At 32.9% G+C, this 21,834-nt stretch overlaps 1 protein-coding gene across 4 annotated transcripts in view; it reads right to left on the bottom strand.

The window, feature by feature from the left end:
- The window catches only part of ARAP2 (ArfGAP with RhoGAP domain, ankyrin repeat and PH domain 2), a 271,115-nt gene that overhangs the window by 68,073 nt on the left and 181,208 nt on the right, over positions 1-21,834 (bottom strand). For all 4 annotated transcript variants that reach the window (XM_074229650.1, XM_074229652.1, XM_074229649.1 and 1 more), the window contains exons 20-21: positions 12,212-12,375; positions 5,322-5,534 (exon numbers count right to left, since the gene is read on the bottom strand). In XM_074229650.1, coding sequence (XP_074085751.1) covers positions 5,322-5,534; positions 12,212-12,375 — 377 coding nt within the window. The remainder of the gene's footprint in view (positions 1-5,321; positions 5,535-12,211; positions 12,376-21,834) is intronic.

Raw genomic sequence — 21,834 nt, 5'->3', positions numbered from 1 at the left:
AAAGCAATCCACAGCCATATGAAAAATGCTCTAAAGCATTAATTATTAGAGAAATGCAAATTAAAGCTTGGTTGAGGTACCACCTCACACATCTCAGATTGGCCAGTATGACCAGGAAGGATAATGATCATTGTTGGAAGGGATGTGGGAAATCTGGGACACTATTACACTGTTGGTCGAGCTGTGAACTCGTCCAACCCTTCTGGAGAGCTATTTGGAACTATGTCCAAAGGGCAACAAAAATGTGCATACCCTTTAACCCAGCAATACCACTACTGGGTCTATACCCTGAAGAGATGAGGAAAAAGGGTAAAAACATTTCTTGTACAAAAATATTTATAGCAGCCCTGTTTGTGGTGGCAAAGAATTGGAAATCCAGTAAATGTCCTTCAATTGGGGAATGGTTTAGCAAACTGTGGTATATATATATATGTCATGGAATGCTATTGTTTTATTAGAAATCAGGAGGGATGGGATTTCAGGGAAAACTGGAGGGATTTGCATGAACTGACGATGAGTGAGATGAGTAGAACCAGAAAAACACTGTACACCCTTACAGCAACATGGGAGTGATGTTCAACCTTGAAGGACTTGCTCATTCCATCAGCACAACAATTGGGAACAATTTTTGGCTGTCTGCAAAGGAGAGTACCATCTGTATACAGATAAGGAGCTTTGGAGTTTGAACAAAGTACAAGGACTATTCCCTTTAATTCGGAAAAAAAAAAACCTAGATGTCTTATGGTTTGATCTGGTTAACTCTGAGAATTCTGTTCTCTTTAAGGATATGATTTCTGTCTCATCACACCCAATTTGGATCAAGGTACAACATGGAAACAAAGTAAAGACTGAGGGAGTGCTATCTGTGGGGTGGGGGTGGGGGGGAGGGAAGCAAGATTGGGGGAAAAGTGTAAAACTCAAATAATATCTTTAATAAACATTCTATTGCTTAAAAAAAAATAAAAAAAAATAAAAAAAGATCCAGTGAGGCAATTCTTCAGCCCAAGGTAACCTGGAAAATAGTGGAAAAACTGTGTTCCATGGGGTTGGAGAAGCAGCCATGCCAGAGCAAAGGAACTTCAGCCTCCTCGGAACAACCCCAGGGTGACTGGGAGCCATGGCTCCCAGCAACAGATGCAGATTCCTGACCTGGCACCCAGGGAGAACCAAACACAATTTGGAAGGTAGCAGGGAGACCTCTGTCAGAGTTAGCACAAAGCCCAGGCCTTCAGTAAGGTTGCAGCACTCAGTGCTGCCACAGCCCCAGATTCAGGAAACAGAAGTAGGCCCATGGAGTCACCCAGCAGGAGTCATCCGGCAGCTGCACTCTGAGAGCTCAGGGAAGGGAGCCTGCCAAGGTCTGTCCTCTGTCCCTGGAACAGGTCTCTGGGGCTTTGAACATACTCAGACCTGGCTCGCAGTATAGGCCCCCCATAGAATAGGGAACATGCCCTCCACAGCTCCATGGCAGAGGGGTGAGCTTCTGGTCATTCACAGACCAGGAGAGCAGTCAGAGCTTCACACACTGAGGTCCTTATAGGGGTGTCCCAATAATACTCAAAATCTCAATAAGCACCCCCAATACCAGGCACAGGATGGGGAAATGAATAAACAGAAAAAAAGAAACCTGACCATTGACAATTACTTTGGTCCCATGGAGGACCAAAGTACTCAATCTGAAGAAGAGAAAGACCAAGTTTCTGCATCTAAAGGCTCCAAGAAATATAGAAGTTGGGCTCAGGCTATGACAGAGCTCAAAAAAAGATTTTGAAAATCAAGTAAGGGGGGTGGCTAGGTGGCATAGTGGATAAAGCACCGGCCTTGGAGTCAGGAGTACCTGGGTTCAAATCCAGTCTCAGACACTTAATAATTACCTAGCTGTGTGGCCTTGGGCAAGCCACTTAACCCCATTTGCCTTGCAAACAAAACCTAAAAAAAAAAAATCAAGTAAGGGAGATAGAAGAAAAGCAGCTTAGTCAAGGAGATCGAAAAAGATGCTGAAGAAAATATGTTAAATCCAGCTTAGGTCAAATGGATAAAACAGTTGAAAAAGTTATTGAGAAGAATGCTTTCAAGGCCAGATGGCAAAGAAGTTAAGAAAGATCTCTAAGGAAAACAAATCCTTCAGATGTAGAATGGAGCTAAAGGAAGTTGATGACTTTGTGAGAATTCAAGACACAATAGTTTAACACCAAAAGAATGAAAAATTAGAAGAAAATGTGAAATATCTTATTAAAAAAAACAATTGATCTGGAAAACAGATTCAGGAAAGATAATTTAAAAAGTATTGGGATACTTGAAAGTCATGATCAGGAAAAGAGCTTGGACCTCATTGTTAAAGAATCCCTACAGGAAAATTATCCTGATATCCTAGAAGCAGAAGGTAAAATAGAAATTGAGAGAATTTACCGATCTCACCCAGAAAAAGACCCACAAAAAACCAGCCCCAGGAATGTAATAGCCAAGTTCTAGAACTCCCAAGTCAAAGAGAAAATATTACAAGCAGCCAGAAGGAGACAATTCAGATATTGTAGAGCTGCAGTCAGGATCACAAAGGACTTAGCAGCAACTACAAGGGCTCTTAGGGCTTGTAATTCCAGAAAGCAAAAGAGCTTGGAATGCAACCGAGAATCAACTACCCAGCAAAACTGAACATCCTCTTCCAGGGGAAAAGAAGAACTTTCAATGAAATGAGGGAATTTCAAATGTTCCTGTTGAAAAAACCAAAGCTGAACAGAAAGTTTGACCTTCAAGTACAGGACTCAGGCAAAGCATAGAGAGTGGAGGAAAAGGGTAAAAATTATGAAGGACTTGATGATGAACTGCATGTATTCCTGCATGGCAAGATGATATTGATAATATTCATACAAATCTTATCGTTTAAAAGAGCAAGGGGAAGGAGCTTTTATAGATGAAGCACAGGAGAGAGTTGAATTTGAAGATATATAATATATTGTAAAAATGGAGTCAATGGGTAAAAGGGAAATGTATTCGGAGTAAGAGAAAGGAGAGGTAGAATAAGCTAAAATATTTCATATAAAAGATATTTCAGGGGTGGCTAGGTGGCACAGTGGATAAAGCACCAGCCCTGGAGTCAGGAGTACCTGAGTTCAAATCTGGTCTCAGACACAATAATTACCTAGCTGTGTGGCCTTGGGCAAGCCACTCAAACCCCATTTGCCTTGAAAAAAACAAAAAAAAACTAAAAAAAAAAAGAATAGCTTTTGCAATAGTATGGAAGGGGGGAAGGAGAGGGGAAATAAGGGAACCTTCATTCTCATCAGAAATGTCTCAGAAAGGAAACAGCATACATACCCAATAGGGTATAGAAATATAGAAGAAAAAAGAGAGAAGAGGGATGGGGGAAGGAGGGATGTAAGTGATAGAGGAGAGGGTAGATCATAGGCAAGGATAGTCAGATATAACACATTTTCTTTTTTTACTTTTTGCAAGACACTAGGATTCAGTGGCCTGTACAGGACCATGGGGCTGGATGGTTCCTGGGTCTCTGGGGTGGGATGTGGGCTTGGGGCCTCTTGGCCCCAGGACTGGTGTTCTGTATGCTACACCACTCGATTTCCCCACAGCACATTTTTGAAGAGAGAAAGCTGATGGTATCAGAATACAGACTGAAACATTTTTTTTCTTTCTTTCACTTTATTTCTCATGAGGTTTTATATTTTTGTGGAGGAGGGGTATTATGTTTACTTTTTTTTTTTTTTTAGGTTTTTTTGCAAGGCAAATGGTGTTAAGTGGCTTGCCCAAGGCCACATAGCTAGGTAATTATTAAGTGTCTGAGACCAGATTTGAACTCAGGTACTCCTGACTACAGGGCCGGCGCTCTATCCAGTGCGCCACCTAGCCACCCCTATGCTTACTCTTAAACAAGAATATTTTAGTAATGTGTAAATAAAAAATAAATAATATCTTTCTTTAAAAAAAGAGAAATATTGAAGATATTTTTTAAAAAAGGAGGTTAAGGGTCTAACAAAGAAGAGAATGAGAATGGTTTATAGGTTGAACATGCCTAGAAGGAAAAGATCCTGCATGCATCTAAACCAAATAACTAGGAGAAATTATGAATTCAGGAGCATCCTTCATTTGACTGTCTTGAGGAATAAGGAACTGATGGTTTTGAAGATGACAGAATTTTCACTTATGCATTTCCTCTCTATTCCTCACCTTTATACAAAAATACAATTCATCCTATTTCATGTTAGATTTAGCCTTTCATACAAAAAGCATCTATATATCAGTAATTCTCTAAATGCATTAGATAGTCTGTAAAGGGCATTAGGATCCCTGGGGATAAAAGAAACTCCCTAAAATCTTTTTTTTTCCGAGTCCACTTCTATTTCAAACTACAACTTACTTTACAATTGTCTCCTTTGTACTGATCTCTCAGGTTTACCTATAAGCAGTCTGTGAACTTGAATGGGAAAAAAATACATCTTTATTTTTAATAAACTCTAACAAAAATTTAACATTTCCTTCAATTATTTAAAAACATTATTCTTAGTAGTCCATAGGGCTAACTAGACGATCCCCAAAATAAGCTTTTACTCTAAAGCAAAAGTGAAACACAATTTGATTGCCAGAAAAGAATATCTATCTGTAGCAACATAATTAAAATAGTAATGCCCTCATTTCAATCTCCAAAGGGCATTTCCTTTAATAACAGCTAAATTATATTACTTTTTTGAGGAACTCCTCCTTTATAGGATATTTTGAAACTGAAAATATAGTTTTCTTTATATGAAAGTTAAAACATATTTGTAAGAGGGGGTCTAAGAAAAATGAAAAGAAAGTTACATGGAAGACATACTAAAAAATATTCTTCAGTCATAGATTTCAGAGAACACCCAACAGGATGATTTGCAGAAAAGATTAAGCAAACCATATTAATATCATTACAATTCATACTAAGATCACTGTCCCAATCCAAAGGATCCTAGGATTTTTTTTTTTAGGTTTTTGCAAGGCAAATGGGGTTAAGTGGCTTGCCAAAGGCCACACAGCTAGGTAATTATTAACTGTTTGAGACCGGAATTGAACCCAGGTACTCCTGACTCCAGGGCTGGTGCTTTATCCACTGCACCACCTAGCCGCCCCTTATATCTTCCACTTTAAAAAAAAAGTATACAAATTCTATACCAAGAGAATGATATTCACACAGTTCTCACTGACTTTTAAAATGCAACTTGCAGTACAAAAATTAAGATAAAAATCAAAGTAAACCCTAAATAGTACAATATAAAAATAACTACTGAGTGCATAAATTCCATTAGACATAATTTTCCTTGATTTTCTGCATATATTACCTAATGCAGAGATCCAGTACGGATACAGCTCTTTAGTGAGAAGTGCATCGTCTATGTCAGACAGAAAATTTTTCAATACACCAGTCACATCTTCCAGCTGATGTTTCCCAGCCCTCAATTTAAAACTTCTTGCATCTTTTTTGAAACTTTCCAGAAGTTCACTTATACGGAAAGAGTCACCATCTTTCTCATAGATATGCTTGCTTCCTAAACCTTCAAAAGATTAAAAGACAAATATTAGCCTAAAATTAAAATATAAACTGATGTTAAGAATACAATTTAAGTATGTGCATATTGTGACACGTAAGAAAAACAAATGGATTAGCAATCAAAAGAGATGAATTGAATGTTCTATAAACTAAAGTTACAACTGCTATTTATCTTCCACCCTCACAACTTACTATCCTAAAATGATACCAACATGCTCAAAAATGAAAGATTTAACCATATTGTGACCAGATCAATGAACAAATTCAGGTGAAATCATGCACATTAGGGTCAACTACCTTAATGAAAGAAATGCTATATTTATAAATTTTTGCTACATTTTAATGTAGCAAAAATGTCTATTCTTTGCTTTTACAAACTGATCAAACATGAGAAAACAAGTAAATTTGGAAGGCAGGAAATTCAATGTAATAATTTGCCACAGAAACCATATCCATTGGTCAGTATGTTTCATGATTGTCTATGTGAAGATGATGCAAACCAATCACTATAGTCACTATAATTTGAATTTTTTGTACTTAAATTATTTTCACCTAAATAACTTGCATTATTGTCAACAGTTTCCTCTACCATTTAAATATATTTACATGTGCAAAATTCATGAACAGATTTTCATTAGACTTACTACAAGAAACATAGCTAAGTCATGAAGCAAGTTTAAGTGAATGTGCACAATGATGCTTGAATACTATGAATATAGACAACAATGAGAAAGTCTCTTAGGAAGAATGTCCAGATTTCTACAGTGGGAGAATTGGAGGTGGGGCAGGGTACAAAAACCTATCCAAAAACAGGAACAAAACCTATCCATCATATTTTAGATTACAATGTTATGTCTTTATGAAATTGCAAATATATGAAAATATACACTGAGGTGATAACTCTAATAGTAATAAATTAATAAATTCTAAGTGGATAGATATGTACATATTCAAATGTTTATAAAGGAGATTCATTAAATGAATAAAAATACACATATACAAAGCAGTTAAACATTATGTATCAGAGAAGACATTTCCATATGTATATATAAAATTCAAGAATATAAATTCATACTGATGTGAAAATATAATTATAATGAACACAGTAAATAACATATACAACACAAGAAAATAACAATGACCTCAATGAATAAAACTGATACATGTGCTAATGATTTCTTATCATTAATGACAATTACTATACAAGTATTAAGACATAGAAAGACTCCTTAATAATAATAAAACCCTAACCACAGAGATGTTTTAATTTGCATTTCTCTAATAATTAGTAATTTAGAGCAATTTTGCACATGAGTATGGATTACTTTGATTTCCTCATTTGTAAATTGCCTTTGCATATCCTTTGACCATTTGTCAATTGGGGAATGGTTTGTCTTTTTTTTTTTAAAAAAATTGATTCAGTTCTCTGTATATTTTAGATATGAGTCCTTTGTCAGAAACACTAGTCATAAAAATTTTTTCCCATTTGCTACATTTCTTTTGATCTTGGTTACAATGGTTTTGTCTGTGCAAAAGCTTTTTCATTTAAGGTAATCAAAATGATCTAGTTTGTTTTTAATGATGTTCTCCATCTTTTCCTTGATCATAAATTGCTTCCCTTTCCACAGATCTGACAGGTAAACTATTTCTTGATTTTCTAGTTTGCTTATAATATTTTTTATGTCTAGATCCTGTATCCATTTGGATGACTGATGCTTTATAATATAATTTTAGATCTTATAGGGCTAAGCCACCTTCTTTTGCACTTTTTTTTTCATTAAATCTCTGGATGTGGAATGTGGGAAATCTGGGATATTAATTCTTTCTTGGTGGAGCTGTGAACTCATCCAACCTTTCTGGAGAGCAATTTTGAATTATGCCCAAAAGACAACAAAAATGTGTATACTCTTTGATCTATCATTACCAGTACTGGGTCTATACCCTGAAGAGATTATGAAAAAAGGGTAAAAACAGCACCTGTACAAAAATGTTCATAGAGCTCTCTTTGTGGTGGCAAAGAAATGGAAACTGAGGGAATGCCCATCAATTGGGGAACGACTTAACAAACTGTGGTATATGTATGTGATGGAACACTATTGTTCTATTAGCAACCAGGAGGAATGGGAATTCAGGGAAGTCTGGAACGATTTGCATGAACTGATGCTGAGTGAGATGAGCAGAACCAGAAGAACATTGAAAACAGCAACATGGGAGTGATGATCAAACTTAATGGACTTGCTCATACCAACAAGGCAACAATCAAGCACAATTTTGGGATATCTGTGATGGAGAATGCCATCTGTATCCTGAGGAAGCAATGTGGAGTTTGATTTAATTTTAATTTAATTTAATTTAATTTAATTTAATTTTCTATATCTCATACTATATGTTTCTTCCTTGAGGATATGATTTCTCTCTCATCACATTCAACTTAGATCAATGCATACTATGGAAATGATGTAAATACTAACAAACTGCCTTCTGTGGGGAGTGGGGGGAGGGGAAGCAAGATTGGGGCAAAAATTGTAAAACTGAAAATAAATAAAACCTTACTAAAATTAAGAAAAAGAAACGAAAACTCTAACCAATGAACTTCAACTCTTTGAAACTCATCTAGTCCTAAATCAGCAATGTAAAAACATTTTGACTTCTGACTCACAAAGTTATTGTACAAAATGGACTTTGCAAACTTAAAAAAGTTTTGATATATTTTATCATTTTCATGAATTTAGGATATATTGTTACTTTGTTTAGAATCTTGCTAAATTTAAGAGGTGAGGGACAAAACAGGAAAGGAATAAGACAAGGATGAAGAGAATATCCATGGTACTTCAATTATACATTAAATTTACTGAAACCCATCAGTGCATTTCATTTACTACTTTTCCTCATTTATTGCCCAATTTCATGGCAATTTTGGAACATTAACATTGAACAACCTTGCATTAGTTGAGAATATGCATTATCCTTTCCACTAGACCACTCAAATTTAACTAATTCTAGATATATTTGTGACTTTAAAATTTCAAAAATGTTGCATCAGAAATTAGAAAGTATAAAGAACAATAAGTATCAAGAAATATAAAATTTAAATCAGCTGATGGGGGGGTGCAAGGTCTTAAACATTGTCATTTTGATGTCCTGAAGTAAACTTGTTTTCAAATCAAATTATAAATTATAACAAGGCCAGGACATACTACTCTTCTATAGAATACAAAGTGTTGTCAACCACTCCCTAAAAGTTAGTTTCCTAGGGCCAAGTCTCAGTAACTTAGCTCACTTTCTCAAAATTAGATAAGGTCCTGAAAATAATGATGTGCAGGTAGTAGGAATGGAGGGAATGCTGAAAAACAACAAAATTCAGGGTATTTCTAAAAACTTGAAAATAAGAATATAATATTAAGATACTTCTTTATCTATTTCTAAAATATAAAATAATCTACTTCAAGACTTCACTGTCATTATGATCTTATCATTGTGATAATTCATGTCACTCTCTGCAAATCTCAATCCATTTAGACGTTTCATCCCAAATAATTCTTGTCCATGCCTTTTTAAGATTCTATCATATGAAATTCTAGTGAACGTAGGTCTTTTTGATATCTGAACAATTCTTTTTTTTAAAATTGATTTATAGGGACAGCTAGGTGGCACAGTGACTAGAGCAGTGGCCCTGGAGTCAGGAGGACCTGAGTTCAAATCCTACTTCAAACACTTAATAATTATCCAGCTGTATGACATTGGGCAAGTCACTTAAACCATTGCCTTAAATAAACAAAAAATTTTATTTATTTATTTATTTTCATCCCTATGAACATGCATATTTCCAAGTTAAAAAATTTTCCTCCACCCTCCCTTTCCACCTCCCTCCCCTCAGTAGGGAACAGTCAGGTTAACATTTTACATACATATTTTGTGAAACAAGCTTACAAATGAGCAATTTTTGGCATGAGGAATTAGGATTATGGGAAAGAGATAATTTTTATGAAGTGTTCATCAGATTTGGAAGGGTTTTTTTTTGTTTTTTGTGTGGTTTTGTTTTGTTTTATTTTCTTCAGCTGGATGGGGATAATATAGTCCATAGCCGATCTAATACAGTTGTCCTTGTTCTCTGGATTGCCAAGAGGAACTGCTTCCATCAAGGTTGTTCATTCCAATCCTTGTTGCTGATGTATATATTGTTTTCTTGGTTCTACTCCCTGAACAAACCTATTCCTGAGGATACATCTTAAAGTGAATATATGGAGCACATTGCATATTGAAGTGGTTGCACCTTCACTTCTTTTTTTTAAAATACATATTCAAATTCTATCTATAGTTTGAGCCAACATTGATTCATATCTTGTTTTCATTCAGGTTTTTTCCCCTTTAATCATTTTTTGCTATTTTGTCAAGACAATATTACTCACAATCTTCCATCTTCTTTAGTAATATTTCACAAGGATTCATACATTAAAGTAATGCCAGTTGAAAAGTCTCTCAATTTGACATAGAAACCAAAAGTTAAATGATTTTTGATATGCACTTTGGGGTGAATTTTAAATTGGTTAAAATCTAAGTCTTACAATGACTTTTTTAAAGATATTATGACATTGCCTATCAATGTCTTTCATATTATATTATTTAATAAAGCAACTTGCTAAAAATGAATTGTTGGGGTTACAGTAATTGTTACCATTTGTTTTAACCCTGGTCTTAAAATTGGGTACTTGTATTAACTTTTGCTCTATCCAGTTGATTGTTTGATGGCCCATAAATGATTAATTCTGAACTGAACAGTCATTTATTTGTCTTTTCTTTTATTATGCTGTTTGGTACTCATGATTTTCAGAGTGTTTTAGCTTTCTTTTTTTAATAAGACATTCAAAATAAGCAAGAAAGAGGCAAACTTTTAGTCTTTTTCATTTATTGATAATAATAGTATTTGCCAAAAGATTTGTCTTTTTTATTCAAAGCACACTTTTCATCATGAAGTTATCAAATATTAAGCCTGATTATTCGTTTACTTAGTTTAAGGGATCTGGTTGTGTTCTATATGCAATTGTTCTAATCCATTTTCAAAAACTTATAACTATACAGCTTCTTTATGATTGATCCATTGTCTATGCTAAATATGAACTCTCCAAAGCAAGATGATTCAATGTGCTATGAAATTAAACTTCTTGTTTTTTAGATTCGAGGTAAGACCAACTTTGAGAAGACTATTTTTCACCTCTTTTCGAATGAGTGTTCTTTAAACTGGGATTTTTTTTTTAGGGTTTTTTTGTGTAAGGCAATGAGGTTAAGTGGCTTGCCCAAGGCCACACAGCTAGGTAATTATTAAGTGTCTGAGGCTGGATTTGAACTCAGGTACTCCCAATTCCAGGGCTGGTGCTCTATCCACTGTGCCACCTAGCCACCCCCTAAACTGGGATTCTTGAATTTGTTTTAAAAAATATTTTGTTCATTTTATTCCAATATCATTGGTGCCCTTTACAACCCTAGGCACTTTATTTTATGCATTTATAAATATTATTATAATAAAGAGTCCAACAAACCACCAGATTGTTAAAAGAATGCATTACACAAAAGTTAGGAGCTCTTGATCTAGAAGAACTTGCAAATCATTCTGTAACTTCATTAAGTCTATAGTTTCAAATCTGTTAACAGTGTATTAAATTGTTGATCACCAGAAATTGAAGGTTTCTGCAGTTATGATTATGTTGTAGATTTTAAAAAAACTGTAGCTCTTGACATTCTCTGCCCTGATTTACAACATTTAATCATTGCCAAAGAAACAAAAAAGAGAACTGAACAGGTCTGAAAGCAATCTTAAATTTTCTTTGTTAGTGAGTTGCCATGGTCACAGAACTCAACACCCAGTGGCCAACCTCTTTTGTTCTTAGTCAGATTAGTCCTTGGATATGAAGTACCATGCTTAAAGCCTTATCACTATGGTAGCACCTGCAAGAGCTGCAAATTTTCCTGTATGACCTTTGACAACCCAGGATCATTTTTATACAAAGGCAACAGAAAATGTATTTTTGAAGTTATATAAATTCCTAATTGGAACTGCATGTTATAATAAAGTTAAAGCATAGAGAAATAGAATAAGAAGCTCTGGATTAACAAAACCTTCTGATAAAAATTATTTTTTTAAATAAGTCAAAAATAATAACTATTTTTTTCTTGAAAAAATAATTTGACTCAAAATCATCAAATATTTTTGAAACCAAAAAAAAAAAGGAAACCAAGGAACTTTTCACTCTACTATACAATTACACTATTACTTACAAATATGTCTATCTTTTTCATTCTCAAGTACCAGAATTGTCATTTCTGAAAACACTTTCAAAAAACACCAGGACATGGTGAAAGACTAAAACATATTAGAACTTGGAGAAACAATCTGAATCAATACTCAAATGCCTATTTTATTCCCTATTATTCTTAATACATTTTCTTGGAACAGTTTTCCAAAAGAGTAAAAAAGGAGAGAAAAAACAAACAAATTTCAAATTAATTTTTTTTATTTTGATTGAATTTAGAGTAAAAACAAGTCACTGGATAAAAATCAAATGCACCTCCATTTTTCTTAGGCATCTTTTTAAACACAAGTACATTAATTTACTCCAATTGGGGCACTGCTTACAAATGGTAAGAATGATACTGTAAGTTAAAATAGATCTCAGAAATACTTACCATACTGTGTAACAAATGCTATACAGCTGTTCACTATAATGGGAACGTCATTTTTGCTGAGCTGCTGGTCTTGTAATGCATTACCATCTGTACCTGCAGCTTTTTCAATTGCAGTATGCCAGACTGTGAAATCCAACTTAGTATGGCCATGGATGTATAATGTTCTGCAAAGTTCAGAAACATTTGAAAGAGAATTTTGTTAATGAGAGTGTTTCTTCTAGAAAAGCTAGAAGAAATAATTCTCAGTAATGTTAAAAACTATACATAGCAAATCAAAGGAAAATAAAATATCAATAATAAGATTAAATCAAATATACAAATTTACTTTAGACTCAACAGAATTTTTTATCTATTATAGATGGCTTCTCTTAATGTTTGACCTAAAGAAGGGAATGTAAACAAATGAGCTTTAGAATTGTTTACACTATAGCACATACTCCCTCATTTACCTCCATAGTTCTATCTTCTTGAATTATTATACTACAATCTTTGACTTTAATTCTCACTTATTTTAAAGTATTTTATTTATATCTTCTGGGCAATAATACAAACTTTGGCTAAAACTATTACTTTTTTTCTGTAGACAATATCATTATCTACCCAACTCCATTCTATTCTTTTTTCTTACATCATTTATTTTATCTTTAATACAGATTCTCCCTGCTATTAAATTGAAGCAAATATGGATAAACCCCCTCTTCAAAGCAAAACATCTAAGTTTTCCATTTCAGAAAAATTAGATCTTATGCTATGTTCAGAAGTATATGATGAGGTCAGAATAAGAAAGCCAGAGATGAAAATTCTCCAGGAAAAACACTGGTTCCAAGTCATACAACTTTTTATCTGAGATTCTTAGATCTAAATCTAGTTGGCAGTTCTTATGACATTGTTGCTGTATAAAAGCAGAGTAGGTGACTACGTCAGAAAGTAAAGTAAGATATCTGAAAAGTAATGTCAATCCTCTAATATCTGCATAACTCTGGAATTAAGTATGACAGCTTCCAACTTCCCATTTTTTCCCTAGTCAAGTAAAATGCCTAGTGATGAGAGATTTAACTGTCTGCTAACATACTAGTGAGTGACAGAAATGACTAAAGACAAGTTAACTTCTGAATCATCAACAGTGTCAAAGAATAAATCCTAAAATATTCCATTCAGTACAGCAGCTACTTTTCAGTAATAATGTCTGGTAAGAAACTGCCCTCTATGAAGCTTATCCAAATACTCTGCCAGTTAGAATATTGTCAAAAGATATGTCAATGAAAAAAAGAGTCTGACATGATTTTATGTAAGGGACTTTGTGAATATGTCAAATTATCTCTGTGACATTCTCAAAGAAATTTATGATAATGAAAGACTGAAAAGTTACTTTAATAAGCTACCTCTGGAGCAGAAAGTTGATTTCATTTTTTATTACACCAAAGGGACATTACTGAGAACCTACTTTGTAAAAACAATGTAGGGGGCATAAAGAAGCAGATGACACAGCTTATACCTTAGAAAAGTTTACAGTTTAATGGGAGATAGAGAGATCAGGAATTTATTTATATATATATATATATATATATATATATATCTACAATATAAAACAATATGTGAAAAATGACATGAGAGAATCATCAACCCACTACTATTAAAGCAAAGGGTTTATGGAAGATTGGGATACACATGTAACAAAATGGGCATAAAGTTAAATTCAATCACATGAGAAGCCAAAACAAAGGTGAGATGGTCAAAGTATAAAGATTTTTAAGTAAAAATATTTAATGAAAAAAAGTTAATGTTTAAAGAAGATAATGTTTCACTTTTTATGAAAGGAGAGGTATCTTATAACAATGTATAGAATGAGTCTAAAAAACAAGTCCTATGTGTTATAGAATTTACTATTTCAAATACTTAAGGAACTCAAGGGGGGAAAAAAACTATGCAAACATGGAGAAAAGGAGAGAAAAGGTGACACATACATTTCAATTTCATCTCAATTGGAGAAAGAATTGAATATAAACAAGGAAAACTTGAAACAAATATATTAAACTCAGGGCCAACTATGGGGGGGGAAGGAGAGATTAAGAGATAAAGGAGTTTAACAAAGGATTAGACAATAATTTCATTTTCAGAGAATGGAACATGAAAGAAGAAATTCAAGGAATGAATGGGGTAAGATCCTTACCCCCATTTAGGGACTGGGAGGGAGAAAAGTAGTAGAATGGAAGCAGATAGGATCAAATAAAGATCCCTTGTGTTGAGTATAGTTCTCTTCCAACAGACTCTTTTTGCAAAAAAAAGGTGGGGGGCAGCCAGGTGGTGCAGGGTATGGAGCACTGGCCCTGGAGTTAGAAGGTAGAGTTTAAAATCTGGCCTCACACATTTAATACTTACTTAACTGTGGGCAAGTCACTTAATCCCCCCACACACTACCACCATCGAAAAAAAACCCCAACAACCATCTCGTTTTCTTTGGGATACTAAATAAAACGAAGTGTTTGAAAAAATAGGATGAAGTTAGCAATCCTAATTATGAATATAAATAGGAAGAACATACCAGTAAAAAAGGTATGATATAGAAAGATTTCAGCAATAAGCTCTTTATAAAAAACACATGAACAGAATCAAAATTTATTATACTTTAGGTAAACTCAAAAAGCCAAGGTACCCACAATAATGTCAGACTAAACAACAGTGAAAATAAATCGGATTAAAAGATGGGTAGGGAAATGACATATTTCAAGGCATCATGGACAACAGAAAAATTGTCAAAAAAAATCTATGAGGTAACAGTAAAAGTATAAAAATTGAATTATATGTGTGCGTATCAGGTTTAGAAAATCTAGCTAAAAGTTAAATAAAAAGAACTTCGAGATCCAAAGGAAAATTTTTTGGGAAGTGAGATATTATTTCTGTTGATAATTATAAAAATTGGTACAGTAAGTAATGTCTAAGTGTTTTTATAAGTGCATATAATGTATTTTATTTTTCAACTAATATGACACTTAATAAAATCAGAGCATAAAAATCCCATCAACAGCTAAAGAAAAGAGATTATTAAATACAACTGTTACCAAAAACCCACACTATAAAATTTATATTTCACAAAGGAACCTTAAAAACAAGATTGAAAATAAACTGGAGAATAAATAATTTAATCCTAAAAAATCCATGAATCCAAGAAAATAAAAGGGATAATAGCAAGATTTAACCTGAGAGGAAGTTTTGTACTTATACATTTAACAAAAAAGATAAAGAACACATAAATTAAATGGGCTAAGAAACTAGAAAAAAGTGAAAGATAAATTAAATTAAAACCTCTAATAACAAAATAAAAATTATGAAAAATAAGAACATATTAACAAAACTAAAGATAAAAGTACAATATAAATCATGATCTAGTATAAAAAAGAAATAGGAAAACCAAATGGCCAGTTTCAATAAAAAATGAAATTATAGTAAACAAAAAAGTAATTTAGTAAATGATTAATTTCCCAACGATCTTGCAGCAAAATGGATAATTTAATTTAAACAAATTAATATCCATAAAATATATCAAATATCAAATATCAAAATACAGAAAATTTAAATGAACCAATAATAGAAAAACAAACGGGACAAGTCACAAATGAACTCTTCTACTGCCCCCCCTCAAAAAATTGTGCAAAAAATTGGAAAAGACAATATTCTACCAAATTCTTTCTTTAATATAAATTTAGTCCTGCTACCTAACTAGGTACGGGCTAATCAGAGAAAGAAAACTATAGCCAAATATCTCTAATGTAAATATCTCATGACAAAAATTCCAGATAAATACCCATAGAAAACAAGTTTACAATTATCAAGCATGACATAAGAAATTTGGTTCAATATCAGGAAAACTATGAACATAATGCAATATAACCATAATAAAACAATAAAAATAAGAGTTATATTAATAGAGACAGAAGCATTGGCAAAAATATCAAACCCATTTCTTTCATATGCACACTATAATATGATGAATTACTTTTTCTTGAAATCATATATAGTATTTATCTAAATCTAAGAGCCAGTATTAAGTGTCATGGAAATTACAAATAGAGGCTTTCTAATAAAATTAGGAGCAAAGTAAAGTGTCCATTAGTATCACTATTGTCTAATATAGTCTAGAAATGCTAGCTATAACTATAGGACAAAAAAATTGAGGAATAAGTATAAGCAAAGAGGAATTACAGTACATATGATGGTCTACATCATGGAAGTAGAATCTTTTTTTCCTGCCATGGGCCATTTGATATGAAGAATACCATTCAAGGGCCATACAAAATTATCAGCTTAAAAATTTGCCTGCTATATATTTGCTCAAACATTTAATTAATTCCCTAAACTGTTCCTGCGGTTGTCTTGGGAGAGCCAGCTCAAATAATTTTGTAGGTCTTATATATCATATGGGCTAAACATTCCTCACCTCTGGTCTACAGAGAAAACTGTAGAGTCAACTAAAATTAATTGAACCCGAGCAACTTTAGAAAAATAGCAGGATATTAATTAAGTGCACAAAAAATATCTGGATAAATCTCAGAGAGGCTATCTATTCCGTGATAACAAATTACAAGCCTTCTAAAATTTAGTAAATGGTCTGTTGAAGCACCTTTGGCCAAATACAATCAGCACAATAGCATGAGGTTGGAGATAGGATACTGGATGAAGGATCAGGAAGACATAGGAGGTCTAGTGAATACAAAATTGAACCTGGAGTCAGAAAGAACTCAGGTCATATTTGGCCTCAGATTTTATTTATTTGTCTTAGTAACTTGTACATGGAATGATTTCTAAAGATTAAATTGTAAAGAAGTCACCTCAACAGTTAAGCTCACATCGTGGGGAATTAGCTACTGTTTAACCTGTAATTACATGCACCATTTAGAAATCACTTTTAGAAAATTTGGCCTCAAGAGACTTGCTACTATTTCTGCTTTTGTATTATAAGAAAATGAAATATTAAATAAGCTTTTAAAAGTGCTGAAAACAATAATTAATACTCTCTGAACCCTATGATTCTGAAATTTATTTCTTTTTTTTCCCTTAGGTTTTTGCAAGGCAAATGGGGTTAAGTGGCTTGCCCAAGGCCACACAACTAGGTAATTATTAAGTGTCTGAGGCCACATTTGAACTCAGGTACTCCTGACTCCAAGGCCAGTACTCTATCCACTGCACCACCTAGCCGGCCCCTGAAATTTCTAAGAAAATATTTATTTCATTTATTATGGATGAAATTTAGAAATAAAATTGAAGTACCTTAGACACCAAAAGTCACAAATGTATTAGGCTTTATCACAAATCAACCACAAATTTTAAAATTTGTCTTCTTTACTCTTCAAATACATGCTGAGATATTCATGTTTTGTTTTTTTATTACAACATAATGCCCTTTCAACTGAAGCATAGTAAAAGATTTGTTTATCAAATTAGAAATTCCATGGTTACTAAATATGAAGGACTGCTGGGAGAGCTATATAACTGAGACACATTTCAACAATTTTTTTTTTCAAAAGGTTAAAGGAGGGTTTTGTAAGTCTTTGAAAATGCCAGTCAAAGGAGGTACACAACTCTTGGTTTCTAGTTTTACGTGGCATTTGTTGTCTAAATTCCTAGCTGAATTTTAACAGATCATAAGATTTATAACTAGAAGCAACCAGAGATATCATCAGATTCCATGATCTTATTTTACAGCTGAGCATGGAGACCCAGGAAACCTAAAATATATTCACAGATATCCTTTCATTAAAAAGATTCCTAAGAATTAACAGAAAAAAACATAAAAGAAAGGTCCTAGTATTTGTACTAAGTCTGCAAATAATAGTAAGAAACCCTTAAGGAGAAGTAACAAAGGTTTATTTTCCAAAATAATACTTTTAAAAACAAAGAATACACATTAAAGCGATACCATCTGGAGTACCTTCTGTTTAGAGCTTTTAGGAGTAAAAGTGCTCTACAAGCAAAAAATATTATTGCAATATTATTCCTATCTGAAGGTGCTGATATATATGTATCTGGGGAAGAAATGTGAATCCTAAAAAATGAGACTATATTCAAACGTTGATTATTCCACTCCCTACTGATTTCTAGTTTATGAATTAGCTAGATCACTTGCAATACAGCTGCCAGCTTTTGGCCATTAGTACCTCTAACAAAAGGTGAAATTCAGACTCAATTTTGTTTCTTGTATCCAATTCTGGCATATAGGTTGGCGAAGGAAGGAAATTGGAAGAAACAGTTCAAATGGGAATTTTGGTTTATTTCTGAATTTCAAATTATTCACATTAGTTCTATTCTTCCTTCTCTTTCTCTCACACAGTCATATCACCTGCCTCCATTATTGTGAATAATTGATAGTTGCAATAACTAAATTCCAATTGTCACTACCATCAGTAGTAACAACTCGAACATACTTTGTCTTACATTCAAGAAATTATTTTCTAAAATAAGAGATAGATTTACAAAGGAAATTGGCAAAAATATTTCTCTTTTCATACTTACATTTCTAAAGTGAAAATATTATCAGTAATTCTCTAGCCCAGGGTTTGCAATATCAAAATTTTTATAAATATTTTCATTTTCACTGCTACACATCTACCTAACCATTCATTTATAAATCTCTCAGTCCTGTCCTTTTCTTTCTTCTCATCCAGTCACATAATGTCTTATCTGGTCTAATGCAAGTGTCTCAGTTTATAGCTTTTCTGCTGTCCAATCCAGTCTTACCAAGCTGCCCAAATAATTTTTCTGAAGCCTAAGCAAAATCGTTACACTTCTTAACAGAAGAATGTGAGCTCTTTGGGAGGAGGAATTGCTTCCACTCATTTAAATCTTCAGTATATGGCAGATTTAAGCATTTAAAATAGAGGGGTTTTTTCCATTCATTTATCTACACAACATATTTGTGGGAATATTCTACATGCTACTGAGCACTTTTAATGATCATAGAAGAGAATAGACAGGATCTGTTCAAAGTAAACTACATCTTTATTATCACATTGCTGAAAGAAAAGATGTAGAGAAGATAAGATCCTACTTTGCAAATTATATGAACTATGAACTATTTTATTTGTTGATTATTTTTTAAATGATCTTAGTAGACCGAAATAATACTTTAAAAGGTTCTTCTCCAGCAAGTTGCCTCCCATGAATATGTCAAAATTATGTAAAATTCTATGAAAGATATTACAAAAGTTTGAAAACCTTATTCAATGAATATCTGATTATTAATAATGAAGAGTCATTTGCTTGCCACAAGTGTTCAGCACTGTTAGGGAAAAAAATCTCTCATAGTGTCAAAGTAGAGGAAAGATTACTTGAGATGCTAAGATAGTTCAAAAGCTCCTGGTTTGAAGATAATATTTTGTTCATTGCAGCAATCCATAAAATGTTACTAGGGTATCTTTCCAGTATAGCTCCACACCATGCTGGCTCCATTCAAGCCCTAATCCTTATCTCCCCATTTTTCCCTAATATAACTTCAGATTGTAGCTCTAAAACATCAGGGTCAAAAGGATTTACTAGTTGAACTTTACCTTATCTTGACTTTAATTAGTCCTCACTGCATCTTCTTGACCACCACTATATCATGCTATGCCCCCCCCCGCCACATACCTTTTACACCTCTCTATGCTCTGTCTTCCATCATCAATAAGCTCCTTGAGGACTAGAACTGTCTTGTTCTATCTCTCCTTCTATCTATCCATTCATCTCAACAGAAATCATGAGGATATGAAAGAATCAGGTTGAACTATCCAAAGCAAGAGAATGATAAATGTCTTATTGGCTTATGAAATACAGTTGAAGGGAAAAGCTAAAAATTTAAATCACTAAAAATTTTGAACAAAAGGACAATGTACTTCTACATAATCAGAGAGAATACTGAATTACCTTTGTGAAACTACAAAAGACTTCCAGCTTCTCCTTAAAACCAAGATCTAGTCGTTTAATGTCAATATTCCACCAATGTTACTGTGTGGTTATGAATTAGGAAACATTAAACTATTTGAGGAATCAAATTGAGGATCGCAGAATTGAAAATGGACAGGCAAACATTGGTAATCTTGTAAACAAGAAATTACAAAGAAATGGTGTATATGTTTAAACAAGTCGTAATCATGCTTTAATTTCAGAAAAATCAATTGACAACAACATAATTTCCTCACAATGTTAAAAAGAAATTATGGAAAATCCCTACTAAGTTAGGCTGATGTGTGATAAATTTATCAGGGTCCATAGAAAAGAATTATTCAGAATGGACAGGAATGGATGGATAGTGATCTGAATTACCAGAGGGAATAAAATTATAGCTACATTTAAGTATGAGTATTATAATTATAAAATATGTAGAGAGACAGCTGTTCAGAGAATTTCATCAATTTTTGTAGGTTTATTAATAAAACTAACTAGGGAAAACAATAATATGCATCATAAAAATGTTATAACCACATATGTTAATTTAAAATTAAGGTATATTATTAATGATATTAATACTTTGATTATTCTTGAGCTATACTATTTTATCTAATATGGAAACATACTGAAAATAAGACCAAAGATAAAGGACACCTTAATCATCTCTTCTCACTTTCTTTATTCTTTCCTTCCTTTCTTTGCTTTTTATTGTAAAGATGCATTATAAACACTATTCAATGAAACTTAAGAAATATATTCTAAGCACATAATGGCAAATCACTTTCTAAAATCATCTATAAGGGGGCAGCTAGGTAGCACAGTGGGTAGAGCACTAGCACTGAAGTCAGGAGGACCTGAGTTCAAATCCAGCCTTAATAAACAATATGCATTTAACTGTGCAACCTTGGGCAAATCACTTAACCACACCCTGCAAAAATAAAATAAATAAATAATCATCTATTATTACTTCTTTCTTTCCTCACTAATAATATACTATCTTGAAAAATTAAAATTATAAAACTTCAGAAACATTTTTTTGGCCAATAGGTAAGAAAATAAAGTCAGCATTGAGGGGAAATCTTATATTTCTAAATGCTTATATGAATAAAATAGAGAAAGAGGAGATCAATAAATAAGGTATGCAACTAAAAAAGGTAGAAAAAGGACAAATTAGAGATCTCCAATGAAATACTAAATTAGAAATTCTGAAAACCAAGGGAGAGAATAATAAAATTGAAAGCAAGAAAATCATTGATCTTATAAATAAAACTAAGAGTTGGCTTCATGAAAAAGTCAATAAAATAGGCAAACATTTGGTTAATCTGATTTTAAAAAAAGAAAGAGGATAATCAAATTACCAGTATAAAAAATGAAAAGGTGAACTAACCACCAATAAGGAGGAAATTAAAAAGATAATTTGGAGCTACTTTGCCAAACTGTATGCTAATAAGTTTGATAACCTCAATGAAATGGATGAATATTTATGAAAACACAAACTGCCCAAATTAGCAGAAGAAATAACATAACTTATGTTATTTATTAAATAACATATTTAACAAATTTATAAATGTTATTTATTAAATAACTTAACCACATTTCAGAAAAATATATTGAAGAAACCATCAATCAGTTCCCTAAGAAAAAGTCTCCAGGTCCAGATGGATTTACAAGTGAATTCACCAAACATTTAAAGAACAATTAAT

This window comes from Macrotis lagotis, chromosome 3 (assembly GCF_037893015.1).
Source record: "Macrotis lagotis isolate mMagLag1 chromosome 3, bilby.v1.9.chrom.fasta, whole genome shotgun sequence".
In the NCBI taxonomy this organism is placed as follows: domain Eukaryota; kingdom Metazoa; phylum Chordata; class Mammalia; order Peramelemorphia; family Peramelidae; genus Macrotis; species Macrotis lagotis.
The sequence above is the reverse complement of the archived record's forward strand: the minus strand, read 5'-3'. Positions and strand labels throughout refer to the sequence as shown.